The sequence below is a fragment of the Grampus griseus genome (assembly GCF_964374135.1).
Source record: "Grampus griseus genome assembly, chromosome: 1".
NCBI classification, from domain to species: domain Eukaryota; kingdom Metazoa; phylum Chordata; class Mammalia; order Artiodactyla; family Delphinidae; genus Grampus; species Grampus griseus.
The window spans coordinates 130,054,862-130,072,917 of NC_139017.1; the positions used below are offsets into that span (position 1 = coordinate 130,054,862).

The 18,056-nt window shown below is 32.1% G+C and overlaps 2 protein-coding genes across 5 annotated transcripts in view; one reads left to right on the forward strand and one right to left on the reverse strand.

The window, feature by feature from the left end:
* The window catches only part of DOCK7 (dedicator of cytokinesis 7), a 208,485-nt gene that overhangs the window by 62,759 nt on the left and 127,670 nt on the right, over positions 1-18,056 (forward strand). The window lies entirely within an intron of this gene.
* ANGPTL3 (angiopoietin like 3) lies at positions 9,479-17,553 on the reverse strand. Its single transcript, XM_082679966.1, has 7 exons — positions 16,996-17,553; positions 16,237-16,347; positions 13,585-13,699; positions 12,478-12,591; positions 11,953-12,048; positions 10,079-10,345; positions 9,479-9,706 (listed from the first exon to the last, which is right to left on the reverse strand). Exons 1-7 carry the CDS (start codon positions 17,488-17,490, stop codon positions 9,522-9,524), a joined length of 1,383 nt encoding a protein of 460 aa, XP_082536092.1. The 5' UTR covers positions 17,491-17,553; the 3' UTR covers positions 9,479-9,521.

An 18,056-nucleotide genomic window follows, 5' to 3' on the forward strand; every position in this document is an offset into this window, starting at 1 on the left:
TTATTGGCACTCAGTTTTATTAATAAAATGTGAGATGATAATACCTGTCTTCTCTTGTGAGGGTACAGAGCGCAAAGCATTACACGTGATTGGCACATAGTGTGAGTAAAATTCCTGGAAGATAGGCTGAAGAAAATATATACTGCTTTTTCAAAAGAAACAGGTAATATAAGTATTCTCCTATAAATTATATATATAACTATTTAAAAGGACATGGAATAAAGAAGTGATCCAAGGTTTGTATTGAACAATTCAGAGGTTATCAACTCTCTCTCTTATCTAGTACAGGAATCTCATCTAGAACATTCCTAACTTGTGTTTATCTGTCTTTCCTCTGCTTGGATTATTTCAGAGACAGGGAAAATGGAACTGGGGACTATGAGGGGTCTTTCCTTTCATTTTCCTACTTACCTTTGTTATTTATTTACATATTTATATTTTTTAAACAAATTATATGAATATACTTAAAGTTCACATAGTTCCATAAGGCTTAAAATTAAAAACAGAGGTCCTTCATCTTATTCCTACCAACTTTTCCCTATGCTGATGTCTAATCTTTATTGTCACTCACTAGTAACTCTTTTTGATCCTTCTTTTGGTATTTTACTCTTTGTTTCTAAATAGCATGTTCATGCTGCTATTTCTTGATTCTTTTTCAAGATTTAACCCTGATATCTCCTCCTTAAAAAAATACATATACTTGCATAAATCCAGAAAAAAATATACTTGTCAGCTCTGTAAAGCTTCATATTATCAATTATTTCCTTTCTTGCACCTTCCTTGGTCCCTTTGCAACTAAATTATAAGTTAGTATAGCAGGGGAAGTTTTCTAGGCTCACTAGCCTTACTGTACAGTTGTCATCTTAGAGCCTATTCACCGTTTTCCTAGAAATTCTGTTTGCATTTCTTTTGCAATGGAGTTCTTATCTCCTATATGTTTTTTTCTTTCTTGGTTTACTCATTATACTGAGAGCCTTTAGTATCTTCCTGGATTAGGGTGTAGGAAAGTACCTGCACATATTATATGCTTGATAGAAGTTAGTCATTATTATTATCATTGGCTTTATTACATTACATTTACCCAATCGTTACACAACTTGAGAGAGATTGGTTTGAAAGCTTAAGGATACTGGGCTTTTGGGGTATAATTGGCTAAGAGAATGATTTTTTTTTTTTTTTTGCGGTACGCGTCCCTCTCACTGTTGTGGCCTCTCCCGTTGCGGAGCACAGGCTCTGGACGCGCAGGCTCAGCAGCCGTGGCTCACGGGCCCAGCCTCTCGGCGGCATGTGGGATCTTCCCGGACCAGGGCACGAACCCGTATCCCCTGCATCGGCAGGCGGACTCTCAACCACTGCGCCACCAGGGAAGCCCGAGAATGATTTTAAAAAGGAAGGTTATCAAAGTCACTAGTGGCCTTTTTTGTATTATTACTTGGGCCTTCAATGTCCAGTGAGACCTGAATACCAAATCATATAGGTTGCTTATTCTACTTAGAACTGTGAAAAAATTTTAGTCTCAGGCAGCTAATATTTTTTAGGAATTTATAATTTTAAAAAAACCTTTCACTTATCTAGAAAATCTAGCATAGGTAGAAATAATTTTAGAATGACAGAAGGAGATATACTCAGCAGATATCAGCTGACACACAGATATCATAAAATTTTACATAAATTTCCATAAATATTTGTTGACTGAATTGTTGTATTGGATCACAATAATACTCTTCTAGCTCAGTTTGAATTCTTTCTACCTTCTGAGGCATGTTTCAAGGTATGTTTCAAGGTAAGCAGTGATTTCTGGTAATACATGTTAGTAGGAATTATGCAATCTATATGTGTACATTTTCCCAGTGAATAATGTTTAAAAAAGAAAGTAAAGTTGACACAAGGACTCCTTTTAGTTTATATATAGCCATTATCTCTTTAACTCTGCACAGCAGCCTGCACAGAGCCAATGCAATTATCCCTGTTTTATAGATGACAAAGCTGACATTCCACAGGGTTCAAAATTATATCTGAATGAAACAGAAATTTAAGCAATTTTAGTGTGAGGGTTTTTTTGTTTTTTTTTGGCTGGATCTCATTGCCCTAACCAGGGATTGAACATGCACCCCCTGCAGTGGAAGCACGGAGTCTTAACCACTGGACCCCCAGGGAAGCCCTATAAGACTACTTTTAGTTTATATATAGCCATTATCTCATTAACTCTGCACAGCAGCTTGCACAGAGCCAATACAATTATCCCTGTTTTATAGATGACAGAGCTGACATACTGTAGGGTTCAAATTTGTATCTGAAAAAACCAGAAATTTAAGCATTTTTAGTGTGAGTTTTAAGAAAGTATTTGCACATTGTATTTATTTTTAGTAGTAAACGTGAGTGTACTTTAAAGGGTTTCAAGGGATAAAAAAGATAAAAAAAATTATCGTCTGAGTAGAGGGAGAATGAATGGATGTGATTGATGCAAACATTTGACAAGTGAGAAATCGTAGGGAGAACTGTATTCTGAAAGTGGCAGATCTCCTATTACTTAACACCTATTGCTTCTAATTTTTATAGTTATCAAATAATTTAGAAAAAGCTATCTAAAAAGATATGTATGTAAAAAATATATTTTTTTAGTTTAATTTTTTATGTTTTACATTAAAATATGCTTTTAAAGATATTATTGAGATTTCTCTCTTTTTTTTTAACGTTGTAATATTTTATTTCAAAAGAACCATTTACTTTTCCTCTACACATGAATTTTTTTTTAACATCTTTATTGGAGTATAATTGCTTTACAGTGGTGTGTTGGTTTCTGCTTTATAACAAAGTGAATCAGCTATACATATACATATATCCCCATATCTCTTCCCTCTTTCTCAAAGAGGTTTTTTTAAAAAAATCTTTACTAAGCTATACCTAAAGTTAGAGATTTTCACATTCAAGTAAAGTCTGTCTTTTTTTTCCCCACCACATGTGGTTGTTCACTTATTCTTTTAAAGTGTTAACAACAGAAGGGACTTGGTCTGTTCAAATCCTCTATAGCGGTAAATGAGGATGCACAGATACATGGTATTTTTTTTTTTTTTTTTTTGCGGTACGCGGGCCTCTCACTGTTGTGGCCTCTCCCGTTGCGGAGCACAGGCTCCGGACGCGCAGAGTCAGCGGCCATGGCTCACGGGCCTAGCCGCTCCGTGGCGGGATCTTCCTGGACCGGGGCACGAACCCACGTCCCCTGCATCGGCAGGTGGACTCTCAACCACTGCACCACCAGGGAAGCCCTACATGGTAGTTTTTAGCAATTAGGAACTGAATAACATATTTCTTATTGTGCAAAACAAGTGGAGATAATTTATATCAATTGCTTGCTTTATCAAGAAAATACTTATCACTCTATCATAGAAGAAATGCTAGTGCAGTTGTTACATTAAGATAATCAAATAAAAAACTTTCTTACTCATGGAAAAAAAATTTTTTTGTTGAATATCTGAAATCACTTGAAAGTTAGGTAGTAGATTGTGTGTAATGCTACTCATGTTCCAAATTTGTACTTGATGACCACTGTTGCACTTGAGTTAAAAGATCATGGTACATCTAATTGAGCAAATGCCCGTGTGTTTTATTGACATCCAGTTTTTAAGAGATATGTCGTAGAGCACGATATTCTTGGTGAAACTATTAAGAGTTAGTTTCTTTCCCCCAAATAGCCTTAGTTGTAATCACCTATTGAACTTTCATATCTTTGTTCTTCTTCCATTTCGTAGAAAGACCGTATCCAGCAAATATGCTGTTACCAAGAATATAAGAATGAATACAGTGGTTCAGACTTGGTGACACTGAGAAACAAAATGAAAGGATGTGGTTCATTTTGATCTGGACCTTAGTTAGTAATACACCCCCATTCATCTCTCAGTAATCCTTAGTAAATCTATATTATCTGTGACATTAACCTGATTATAGTTTTAAACTTTTTATAGTGGAAAATTACGAACATACACAAAAGTATATAGAATAGTACAATTAACCTCCATTGTCATTCTTATTTCATCTATTACCTGTTCCTTTTTTTTCTGTAATACTTTAAAATGAAGCCTAGTCATCATATCATTTCACCAGTCAGTCCTTCAGTTATGTATTTCTAACAGATAAGGACTTAAAAAAAATTAGCCACAATAACATTTGAAATGTTTTATTATTGCTTTATAATTTTACCCTGTATCAGTTTTCTCCTGGGTAGTTTAATAAGTTTATTGTATAGTGATTGAATTTTTTCCCTAAAATTCTGTTTCTAGGAATAGCTTGGTCAATCAAAGTAAATGTGTACAGTTGGCCCTTCATATTAGCAGGTTCCACATCTGCAGATTCAAACAACTGAAGATTGAAAATATTTGGAAAAATAAATTCCAGAAAGATCTAAAAAGTAAAACTTGAATTTGCTGTGCACTGGCAACTATTCACATAGTGTTTACATTGTATTAAGTATTAAAAGTAATCTAGAGATGATTTAAAATATGTGGGAGGATGTGCATAGGTTATATGCAAACACTTAACCATTTTATATAAGATACTTGAGCATCCACGGATTTTGGTGTCCTCAGTGGTCCTGAAACCACTCCCCTTGGATACCAAGGGAAGACTATACTACTTATATTATGACATGAGAGCCATGTAATTCATGTTTCCTAAACTAGGTTATCATATGATGGTAGGTCTCCCTTCAGAGTTGGGGTTCTTAATACCATTTGGCAGTCTTATGAATCCTTTGATTCTTGTTTGGGAATAATCTTTCTGAATGTATAAAATGAAATAGGAAATCAATTATATTAAATAACAATTATCAAGATTTTAAGTTGTGATATGTTTCTTTATTAATGAATTAAATAACAAGATTTAGCTGCAGGTCTAAAAACTACCATATTCTCTAGGTAGTAATAAGCGTGAACAGTGTTTTAAGATGCCTGCAATAGTTGTGATATAAAGTCATGTATGATTTCTATTAATGACAAAGTCTCATGTATTGCTAATACTGGTATAGTTAGCTTCCTGCATTCAAAATTTGAGGAAGTGTAAATTTCAGTGAAAATTAAGGAGTATTTTTTTTTCCATTCAAGTTTTCGGTTCTCTGCTTTAGAGAGTATTGGTCTTTGTTTTTAGTTTTAGTTTTCATAGATGTCACAAACTATTGCCATACTCCACTGTTTTGGTTTTGCCCTAGATATAGCACTCTGGTTTTTATACTATTTAATTGGTCCTAGTTTATTTTAACTACAAAAATTCTTGATTTGAGAGGTCTGTCTGTTCTCTAACATTTTAACATAGCCACCCAGGAGTTTTTAACTAGAGGCTTGAACATGGTGGAATGTTATCTCAGACTCCAAGGGAAGGAGTAAAATTCCAGAAACAGCAGCAGAATGTGAGGAGAGCACTTTTGTTCCCCTGTCCTGAGAGTTAGAGTATTTTCTGTTAAGAAGCATTTGTACAGAGTATTTACTTAAAGAGATGTGAATAGTGATACCCAAGATCCAGTTTTTGCAAGTATATACATTTGTTTAGAACTTTGTAGTTCATACAGCCATTCAAATACAGTATTTTACTTGATAATTACAGGTCCATGAAGTAGATTTGACAAAGTTATTATTATTCCCATATATATGGGATATGGAAACTGAGGCTTAGTTGCTTATTTGAAGATAAACAGAGCCTTACATCTTTAAAGATACAGGTTATTGCTTTGTCAAATAAATGTAATCATTTTGTTAGATGTATGATTGTTCTTGGGATTAAACATATGAATTTAGGAAAACAGTTTTTATGTTTGAGGTGGAATCTCTGATTTTATATTTTCTAAAATGTCCTTGAAACCTCATTTTATAAAGGCTTATTAGGGGGATTGTTAATCCTATTTTCATGACCTTGAACTGCTCATTTCACACCAATTGAGTAATTTTGCCCTATTTGATTTGCCATGAAAACACTTTGGACTTTGATAAAAGGGCCAGCATTTGATCACTTTGTAGTACATGCATAAGTGCAATGTTTGTGGTTGTTAGTTACGGGAGAAAAACAAAAGGACATTTGATTATTCTATAACAGAATGTGGAATATGTAACAATACATATTTGGAATAGGTTTTATAAGGAGGTAAATAGTAGATACTCAAATACTGATTAACGAATACATTTTTGATTAATGAATGAGTTAATTGATTTCCATGAGTTATTAGGAAGAAAAGATACAAGCGTGAAAACATGCTGATTCTAGGATGGCAGGATTTAAATAGATTATACTACAGTAGGTAACTCCTACATGAGAAATGTATATACTTTCTCTCAGTAAAATTCACACTAGTTCAGAGTAAACTCTTGGTATAGAAATTCTGTAGGAATTCACTAAAATCAAGTAGATTGACTACCTTTGGTGCTGTTGGGGTTTTTATTACTATTTTTCACTATTTTTCGTGTTATGATTTGCCAGATTTATTTTTCTGTCTTGTCTTTACTTGTAAAGTGCCAATTGAAGGGGTCCAGACAGTAATGCTGCAAGGTTTCAGAGGAAGGACCTCCATTTACTAGGATATTTGTGGAATAAGTGAGATCCTCTGTGCTACCCTGAAGTATAAATAGCATCTAGCCAAGCAGAAAGGTGTGGAGAGGTATTCTAGGAAAATGGAATGGCATTAGGAAAGTATACAGGGGATGTTTCAAAGTGAATAATTTTAATTAGATCTGAGGGTTTGTGTTGGGCAGGAAATGGTTAAAGAAGTATTTTGACGTCAGATTATAGAAATCCTTGAACACCTGGAAGAGATTTCGATTTTGCTTTGTAGGCTTATGCTCTTGTAATTGGGGTACACATTCTTGTGAGGGCACAGCTAAATGAGATATGCAAGTCATGGTAGAGGAGAGGTGGTACACAAAGTTAATTGCAAAGCCAAAGATGCCTCCTGGGTTCTAAGCTTTTATGAGTGGAAGCATGGTAGTGCCATTAATATATATAAAGAAATAAGGCATGGACATATATATACACTACCAAAGTAAGGTAGATAGCTAGTGGGAAGCAGCCGCATAGCACAGGGAGATCAGCTCAGTGCTTTGTGACCAGCTGGAGGGATGGGATAGGGAGGGTGGGAGGGAGGGAGACGCAAGAGGGAAGAGATATGGGAACATATGTATATGTATAACTGATTCACTTTGTTATAAAGCAGAAACTAACACACCATTGTAAAGCAATTATACTCCAATAAAGATGTAAAAAAAAAAAGAAATGAGAGTGTGAAAAGGTAAAAGGGAGAACCAGCAGACTGTAAGGTATTGATGAATTTGTTATTTGATAAATTGAGTTTGAAGAGGCTATAGGATATCAAAAGGAGAAATGTCAGGTAGGCAATGGAAGAAGGGGAACTGGAGAGAGATCTGGGAGTAATATGTAGATTTGGGAACTTTATTCATGGAAAAAGATGAGTCCATGAGAGTAGATAGAATTTCTGAGGGTCAGAGTAGAAGAGATGACTGAATATTGTCCATTGGTCAACAATGCTTAAGACTAGGATGGATTAGGGCTTTAAAGATGGGTTCAAGTTGGAGATAATCCTTGGAGAGTATAGTAGTATTGTGGAAGCAAACTGAAGGTCAAGTTTGAGAAAAGAATATTGTTATTAGTAAGTAGTAGAGAAACCAAAGAGAATGTGGTCTAAGAGGTCACTAGATTTGACAGTTGTGTTAGTGGTACAATTAGAACACTTTTGGCAAACTAGTGAGGACAGAAGGACACAATTTTGTGAACCATAAAGAAAAAAAATCCTTTTTCTTTCTCTACCAGAATTCTCTCTCAATCTGAGCTTTATATACAGAAAAAAACTCACTTAATGTTCCTAAATGGAACAAAATGAAACATATTGTGTGAGAATTATAAAAAATTGGAAAACAGAGACAAAAATTGGTATATTAAATAATGCATTATTTTGCATTTGAAAGCTTCCTATTTTAAGCCATTTTGGCATTCTCGCTCTAAAAAGTCAATTTGGACAGCTTGAATGTGGTTCTGAAAAAAAGAAAACCTACTCTTGCCTTTATTCTTTTGTATTTTTTGGAACAAAGTATTTATGTAGGATCCACATAGATCATCCATATTTGCATGTGTCATACAGTAAAAATATATATGACATATATTGGATAATTTAACATACAGAATGCTGAATATTTATTGACTAATGTGAGTCACTGTATAGCTTGGGCACTAACCTTTAAAAATTGGATTTAATTCAAGACTTTATTTCTCCTTGGTAGTTTCTTTAAAAACATATTTAAAAATAAATACTGACAAGTGATACTATGGTCAAAATATCCTCTAATAATTCTTGAGGATTTAGAATTTAAATTATTTAAATTAGAAATAACATAATCATACTTCTCTTGGATGTCAATAAAAACTGCAAGAATTGGACTTCCCTGACTCCATGCCTCCACTGCAGAGGGCACGGGTTTGATGCCTGGTCGGGGAACTAAGATTCCGCATGCTGTGGCACAGCCAAAAAAAAAAAGCTACAAGAATTAAAATTTCTATAATTTAGGGGACTGAGTCTTTATTGAATTTGGAAACATACATGAACATCTCTCAGACTATTTAAACATTTAGTTACTTGTTAGGATTCTTAATTGTTTGAAAACCTACACATAAGTATTAGACTCACACTGTGTTCAGGGGGAATAAATGATAAAACTTTAAGTTGATGCCACCAATACATTCATTCTTATTGTATTCTGACAAGATCCCTTTAAAATTATTTGTTTTCACAATATTAAGTGTTAAAATATGTATACAGTACAGATAAGTTAACAAACAAGTTAAGCTACAGCAGTACTTGATATTTAAAGTCAATATGACTTAGCAGTTATGATCTACTGTATATAAGACTGTGAATCTATTTCAGTACAGTATTTCATCCTGCTTCATTTGGCTTCATAAACAAAGCATACCAAACATTTACTCCAGATTATTTTGTAGCAAAATGAAGTATCGGTTTTAAGGTTCATATTATCGATTTTCACATGTACTCTGAACTGACTGAATTTTAGTTTTGAAATTAATATTACAGCATTTAAGAAATGTACAATTATTAGTCCTTTATAGTTATTCAAGTTTAGAATTTTAGCAAGAAAAGTAGTTTTTAAACTGAGGAAGTTGTAAAATTAGCTCACATGATAACTTTGAAAATAAAAGTCTCTTTGTAAGTTTTTTATTTAGAAAGGTTATTTGAAAATTCACCCATTGGTTACAATTCAGATTGTGACCATCTAAAATTGATTCGCACATCACAAAATATATGAATAAATGATCATAAGAATTTTGACTGAGAAAGGTAAATGGTGTTCTTTGAGGTGATGTGATGATATGTTTAATATTAAGTTGGTAGTGGCTTTAATATAAAGAATTTATTTCTAAAGCCTTCTATTAGGGATTTAATACCAGATTTTTAAACCACAGTAATTTCGGATGAGTTTAATGTTTAATTTATTGGCTTTTTAAATTGCCTCAGTTCATTCAGAATTTTCTGAATCTGTTGGGCGGATCAACATTTTGGTTGATTTGATAGAGTATAACCTTCCATTTTGAGACTTCCAGCATATTCCTCTTCTCCTCTCTGGCTTAGTCTTTGCTTTTGGCTTGTTATATTTACCATTTAGGTTGTTTTCCCCACATACATCATGGCACCACCAACCTCCTAAAAAGGATAGATACGCAGTTTAATAGATACAAGCTCATACGTAGTTACTGTTATTATATTTCTCCAGTGAGTATATCTTCATTTCTTATAAATATAACAGTGTTGTATACATATATTCCAATTTAAAAGAATTTATACAAGTCTCATATACCTGACCAAAAATAAAATATCTGAGAAAGGTTAGAGGTAAAATACGTACTCAAACTAGAATCAAGTTAGCACTTACGTTGAGACGTTTACCTATAGAGAAAATGTTTATAGTGGATTCAGATTTTAAAGAGTTGTCTGACATTGAAAGATATTATCTATTACTTTGGGAAGATATTTTGAAACTTTGAAAATAAAGTATTTATATTAGGAACAGGTTACCTGAATTACTTTCTGGACAATTGAAGTGTCCTTTTGCTTTGTGATCCCAAGTAGAAAACGTCAAATCTTTGTGTTCCGGGAGTGCGTTGGGGACATTGCCAGCAATCTCAACTAGATGTAGTGTATAGTTGGTTTCATGATCTCCCAAGTGAAAAGAATATTCAATATAATGCTTGTTGTCTTTCCAATCTTCTAGCTCAATTCGTAAGATATATTTAGATTGCTTTACTAGGGAGTATATCTTCTCTAGACCCAACCAAAATTCTCCTGAAAAGAAAAGTTGTAAAAATCTGTGGATTGTTAACTGCAGATTAGGCAGCAACTATTTTTTTTGAGAGTGTTCTTTTTTCTTTGGTGTAAGTAGATTAGATGTTTTAGTCTTGAATCCCTTGGTTATTTTACAGTCTCGTAAAATATTTCTTTTTAAAACAATTTTATTGAAGATAGTTATGTTAAAATAGTAATAGGTGTTAAAATACAACAAGTGTTAAAATAGTAATAGGCCTACCTAAAGTCTGATTATCCTTTCTAAAATGGATATTATCAGGCATATTTCACAGGTGAAACGTGTTAGACTATTATAAGTACTTTTAGGGCTAGTCATTGGTAAAATATTATCTAACTTCTGGGTCCTTATATGTACTGGCTTTACTGTCAGCTGTTTATTAATATGAATATACTATCAAGAGATTTGTTAAGTATTTCCAGAGACTTGTATAATAATGTAATTTTCCTCAAATATAATTTTGGCCTTTGACATTTGCTTGATATATATGTTTTCTTTGTAGAAAAAGAAGGAAATAAATTAAAAAAACACTTTAAATTAAAAAGCATAATTTTTAATAACTTTTCTCTATAATTAAAAAATTTTATTTGGAATTAAAAATATAACATATTGTAAATACAAATAGATATCTCTGATTATCACAATTACTCTCTCTTTAATTATCCCTTTTATTAAAGCATTTAAGGAAAAAAAGTCAAAATTTCCTTACTGCTGTTGAATTTGTAGATTTCATTTTAAGAATTGCAAAATACAAATGGCTTACTTTCTTGCAGAAATAAGTGAGTACTCTAGATTCTCTCAGAAGAAGATTTGGAGCTACAAAACGTATCACTCATTCTACCTTTTAGTTAGGGATTTAACTGGTAGTTTGAATACAGAATTGTTTAAATGATCAAGTAGTACTGAATGTTTAAAAATTCGATATAATAATGGATGTTATCCACTTTATTAATGAGTACATGTACATCACTCATGGATTTTTATAATGTGCTTTTTGGATTTTAAACCTCTGTCATTTATTTTTATTTTGCTTATTTTGTTTTTTACCTTATTTTGTGATCAAAATATAATCATTTACATTGAATTAAACTAAATTTATTTTAAACCACACATTGTATAGTATACATTTATCATATTTAAATAATTGAAATCTAAACATTTTGTACTGTACATCTGACAGCTTCCTTGTGCCTTCCAACTTCCAAATAGTTAATATCTAAAATGTTAATAAGAAAGTAGAATGACCAGTGATAAGGATGGTTTTCTTTGTAGCCCATTCATAGCGTTTAGCACTTATTTGAAGCACTTAGCCCTTAATCAAATTTATCTTTGATAATTATAATTATGATAATTAGAAGCCATCCAATTAAATTGTGATACGTATACATAGAACAGACATGTAATTGTGAAAAGTATAATTCAAATAAAGACACTTGTAATAAGTTCAGTACTTACAAATGTGTAGTTATTTGTTAATAATTTATATGAAGGCTGGGAGTGTTCCTCATTCATTGTATTTCTAATGCCCAGTCTGTAATAGGCTCTTAATAAATATTTTTAAGTTAACCAGTGAATGAAGTCAGCTTACCATCAAGCCTCCCAAAACCATATTTGTAGTTTTCCCAGGTTTCATTGAAGTTTTGTGATCCATCTATTCGGTGTTGAATTAATGTCCATGAACTACCTGAATATAATGAACAGATTGTTTATTTTCAGTAGACTGATGCTGATAGTTGTAACAAAATGCGGTTTTTTGTTTGGTTTTAATTGGTGGCTGTACAAGGTAGTTATTAATGTTGTTATGGTAATAACATTTTATTATTTATTATGAGCCCAAGAAGTTAAGTGAAGGGCAACTAATGAATTTGTCTTAATAAACTTATTGACAAAGGTCATTTTAGATTATTTTATAGAAAAAGATGGAGAATATTGAGTAAATGCCTGAGTAAATACATAAACAAGACAAATATAAGTACTAGATCTGTATAACTACTTGTGATATATATATTTCATTTTATATGTATTCAGAACAAAAATAACAGGATTAGCCTTACTAATAGGTAGTGAGTAACCTGAGCTAGCTACTGTCTAGTTTCTCTTAGGCTCGTTTTACCTGATGTAACATCACAGTAGACGTTGAAAACTTGAGAGTTGCTGGGTCTAATGGAATAGATGCCACTTGTATGTTCACCTCTATTATAAATGATGGTACAATCAGCAGGAATGTCTAGAATCAACAAAATGTTATTAGGTAAGATACAGTAATAAAGAATGATATCTTTAGAGCTTGAGATTTTACTTGACATTTTATGGAATTGTGGTGACTGTAGCCTTCAGTCTTTTTCAGTAATGTGTTATTGAAAAGGTACTTTATGCTAAAGCGTTTTTATTAGATGGCATGTTTTACAAAGAATATCAAAATAGTTATTACCAAACTGATTTATTTTTAAGAAAAGTGGCAAAATTAGAATTTTAAACACTTTTTTCCCTTAGATCTAGGAAAAACATAAATAAAATACCACATATGAGATGTTAGTATAGTGCTTGGTGCATAGCAGGTAGTCAACAGATACATGAGGAAAGAGTGAACGTACATAGAGGAAACTAACAGAGAACTTTTTTCCTCTATGAATTACATTAAAAATAAATGTGTTTTCAAACTATATCTTTTTTTAAAGCTTGGGTAGGAATGGAGACTTTGTTCCCCCTCTTTTTTGTTTTTCTTATGGAAAGTAGAAACATTGAAGAGGATGCCATAATCTTTTCATCTGTATTCAACAGTTGTTAACATTTTGCCGTATTTGCTTTATAAACACAAATACATACAAATATGTATTTTGCTGTGCTATTTGAAAGGAATTTGCAAACATCATGCCCCTTAACCCCTTAGATATTTTGGCATCCATCTCTTAAACATGAGATTATTCTCTTACGTAACTATAATACCATCATTACATCTAAGAAAGTTAATAATAATTTTATATTATCTAATATCAAGTCTGTATTTATATTTCCCTGATTGTCTTAATGTTTTATAGGGTTTAAAAAAATCACCAGGATCCAATTTAGGTTGACACATTATATTTGTTGGATTTATCTCTTTATTCTCTTTTAGTTAGTCTAGAACAGGCCCTGAGAATAGAGATTTTTGATGGAAATATCAAAGAAGAACAATTTGACGATATTAGTTTCAAGAAGGAAACCCACCAAATTATCTTACCATCATGTTCTACATTTTTTGTTTCATTCAAGTGAAGAGAGGGAGTAGTTCTTGGTGCTCTTGGTTTAGAAGAAAGAGAATTTTCTGTGGATTCTTGAACACCAGTTCTTCTTAACTGATAAAAGAATATAAATCTACTTTAAAAAATGGTACTGAATATACAATTAGGGGAAATCTGAGTTCATAATATGTTATTGTTTTCGATGTTAAGAGGGATAAGCAATGCTATACATATTATACAGACTTGCTGTTCTCAAAATATTTAATCAGGCACATAAAGAGTTCAAAAAAATAGAGAAAGACAAGGCAAAAAACAGAAATTGATCAGAAAACAATAAGATCAAAGGCAGAGACTTTACTTAGAATATTTTAATATGTTCTATTTATTTATATGAATGTAATATATATTCTGTTCAGTGACACAGGCAGATTTTAAATTTCATAATTCTCAGTTGCAGGTCTTAAGACCTAGCACATAATTTGAACAAGGCTGCTTTCTTGATAGTTTTTGACATGTAATCATATTTGTAAAGGTAACAAATAGGCAGTTTTATTTGTGTACTTTTAATATATTCAATATTGCATTGTCTGTTGTGCTGGGTTTGCAGTTTATTGACCGATAGCTTTTCTTATTGATGGGTTGAGAAGAGCAGAGTACATAATGTGTTATTAGTGTTAGTTTTTTGATGTCAGCATAAATGGCATTTCCTAGGATATAATGCATAAAGATCCATTGTAAAGTTCACTTACTGGATGTTAGTCTTTTCTACTAAGTAACTGTGATCTTATAGTAACTTAACTTTACAGTTTTGGTTTCTTAATTTAAATTTGAATAAGTTGGGTCAGATGATTTAAGGCTTCTTCCAACTTAGAATTCATTGTTGAATTCTTCATACATTTTATTATTAGACAGAATGTATATTATTTTATAATAGTGACATTTTGCTTTTGTGAGCAGGTTCATTTACTCATTATAAAAGATATAGGAAAAGAATTAGAAAAATAGCATATAGTAAGAAGGAAATTATGGAAATCAAAACTAGCTGGCAAAAACCCCTTTTCAGACAGTTAGCAAAAATAACCTACTAAAATTATGAGTCATAAAATTACTGAAACATAATGTGTTTGTTTGGTGGAAATTGGTAATATTTGTTTTATAGTTCTGGGCATCTATTTTTTTTATATACCAGTTTCTTCAGGTCTGTATTATTTTTGAAACTCTCTTGAACAGCTGTTTAGTAGTATTATTACTAATTAATATTTTTGAACTATAGTACTGTTTATTGGAAATCTTAGATTTTGTCATAGCTTTATTCCAAACACGTATCTACCTTGCTCACCTAGCCAGTTATTTACATTGTAGATTAATTATATTGTTGGATATTAAACTTTAATTATTAGACATATAGCTTCTAATAATAATATTAATCATAGTAAGTTTTTATTGACTTCTTTGTGCTAAATGTGACATTACCTTTATTAACATGTATTTATTAAGTGCCTACTATGTGTCAGACAGAGTTCTATATTTTGGAGCTATAGCAATTTTAAAAAATAGAAGAAACTTTCTGTACTTATGGAGCTTACATTCTAGTGCAGGGACAGACAAGATAAATAACTCAAATATGTATTATGTTAAATAGGGATAAGTGTTAAGGAAGAAAAGAGAGTAATGAAGGAGGTAGCAGGTTTCAAGCATGGGTGTAGGGGATTATAATTTCTTTCTTTTTTTTTCTTGTTGAGTTTTTGTCTAGTTTGTTTATTAGAATGTACATAAATATCCACATTGAATGGAATTAAACATGAATATGGGATCATGGTGTAGAGGACAGGTCACTGACCTAGGAGTTAGCCCATCTGTGTTCTGACCCAGCTCTGACACATGACTGTGAATATTCCAGTTTGTCTAGAGTATAAGGTGGATTGGGAGGTAAGGCAAGAGGCCAAATAGGTAAGAAGCAAAAGAATAGGTGGCACCTGGGGGATTATAATTTATGATTAAGTTATCTGGGAAGGCTTCTTTGAGAAATTTGTATTTGAGAAAGACCTAAAGTGATTAAGAGTGGGCCCATGCAGATACCAGGGTGAAGAGCATTCCAGACAGAGAGCAACAAGGGCAAAGACCCTGAGATAGCGGCCTGATTGATGTGTTTGTGTAACAGTAAAAAGCCAGTATGACTAGAGTACAGGAGATGAAGTCAGTGAGATGATTAAGAGTCATCTGGGTCTTATGGGCCACTACGAGTGAGACCGGAAGCCATTGTGCGGTGTTGAACAAAGAGAGAGAGAGTCTAATTTAAATTTTAACTGAATCTCTTTGGCTGCTATGTTGAGGATGTACTTTGCATGAATTAATTCTTTTTTTCTCACAACAGTCTTGTAAGACAGATTCTTTTATTATCTACATAGAGTACATTAGGAAACTGAGAAGGGGTTAAGTAATTTATTCAAGGTCACACAAAAGTTTTAGAGCCAGAATTCAACCCCAGGTAGTTTATTAGCTTCAGAGCCTGCAAACCTAATGATCATGCTGAGGTGATCCTTTTATTCACTATCCAACTATAATTATTTTAAATAATTTTAGGGTCCAGTGTTTTCATAAACCTAAATTTTATGTAAAAGATTGGACATACTATTAAAATATTGACTTACCTGATTTTCAATTTCTTTTATTTGACTGTGTTGTTGATTTAATTGTCTGTATTGTTCTTCCACGATCTGAAGAAGATCTTTGATGCTATTATCTTGCTGTTCTACAAAAGTCTGGACATAGATTATAGGTTGGTTAGAAGTTTCTTTCTTTTTTGTTAAATTAGACTTTTTATTTCCTATAACACTATCACAATCTAATTTTTTAAACTAATACTGGATTAGAAAAATGATATTGGCAAACCTTTTCCCCTTGTATTCCTCTTTCACATAGTACATACTTGAGTTTTTGTGTTTTATTTAAAATGTACCATCTCTAAAATCTGATTTCCTGAACTTTAAACTACTTCAATTAAATGAAAAAAAAACCAATATTTTAATATCGTTTCCATTAACTGTATTACTTTTATACATTTTAAAGATGGGAGAATAGTTATACAAGTTATATTCCTTTAGCTTTTTACTTGCCTCCAGTAATTTGCAATAGTATAATAATTTAGTGTTCTAAATTTCATTGCTTAACTGTCTTGTAATTTTCATCTGAAATGCAAAGTTTAGTTATTTTCATAAATAATGTTAGGGAAACAAAAACCAACTTGAAATTATAATGGGAAAATTTATTTCCTGGAGTCTTTTTTTCATGAGAAAAATAAAGTGTTTCAACAGTTCAACAAAGTATTTCAAGTAGCATGTTTTAAAATATTTTTTTAAAAAGATCCACATTGAAAACATAATCATGAACCCTCTTTGTTTTATACTTACTTTGAGTGAAGTTATTTCCGGGTGTTCCTGAATTTCAGGTTGATTTTTAATTAAATTGGTTAATTGGTCCTCCAGGTATCTCACTTTTTGTTGAAGTAGAATTTTTTCTTCAAGGAGACTTTCAAGCTTTGAGTTGAGTTCAAGTGACATGTTCTTTACTTCTTCATTTTTGACTTGCAGTCTGGATGTAGTTCTTCTAAGTTCCTTTTCTTCTTCTTTGATTTCGTTGGTTTGCAGTGATAAGTCATAAAAAGACTGATCAAATATGTTGAGTTTTTGAAATATGTCATTAATTTGGCCCTTAGTCTTATGAACAAAGTCTTTAAGACCATGTCCTAACTGAAGTAGGCCATTGGCTAAAATTTTTACATCATCTAACATAGCAAATCTTGATTTTGGCTCTGGAGATACAGAATCAAATGATGAATAATCTTGGTCAATTCTGGAAGAAATAACTAGAGGAGCAATAAAAAGAAAGAGCTTAATAGGGTACATTTTTATCCTAATTATTCACTTTAAAATGATTTGGAATTCGTTTTTTTTTCCTGCAAGCATACCTAGACTTCTGAACTCTCTATATAACACTATTTGCCGCATAAACAGTAAGGTTGGCAGGTGAATATAGTTAATCATTAAGCTGTTTAAACTTGTATGAATGTAACCTTCCACATTGAGTTAGATCAATGCTAAATGAAGTCAAAGAAATGAACAAAGAATTTAATAGGTCATTTAAAATGGTTATTGTATTTAATTTTGCTGTATTATAAACTGCAGTTTCAGTGTTATGAGATCTACCTGTTTTTAAAAGCTCATTTTAATTTATCATGATTTTTAAAGAGATTTACAAGTAAATACCAAATTCTTTTGACTGATAAATTCATCATTAAAGTTGAGGAAAAATTAATGAATTAAGTATACACTTCCCAAATTGTATTTTAGTTTTTTTGGAAACAGTGATCGATTAAAAAAAAATGCCTTCTCTGTGAAGCCTTCCTCCACATCTGCAGGTGGTGTTAATGCTGCATTCCCATGGTACTCTGTATAAGCTAACATATGATTAT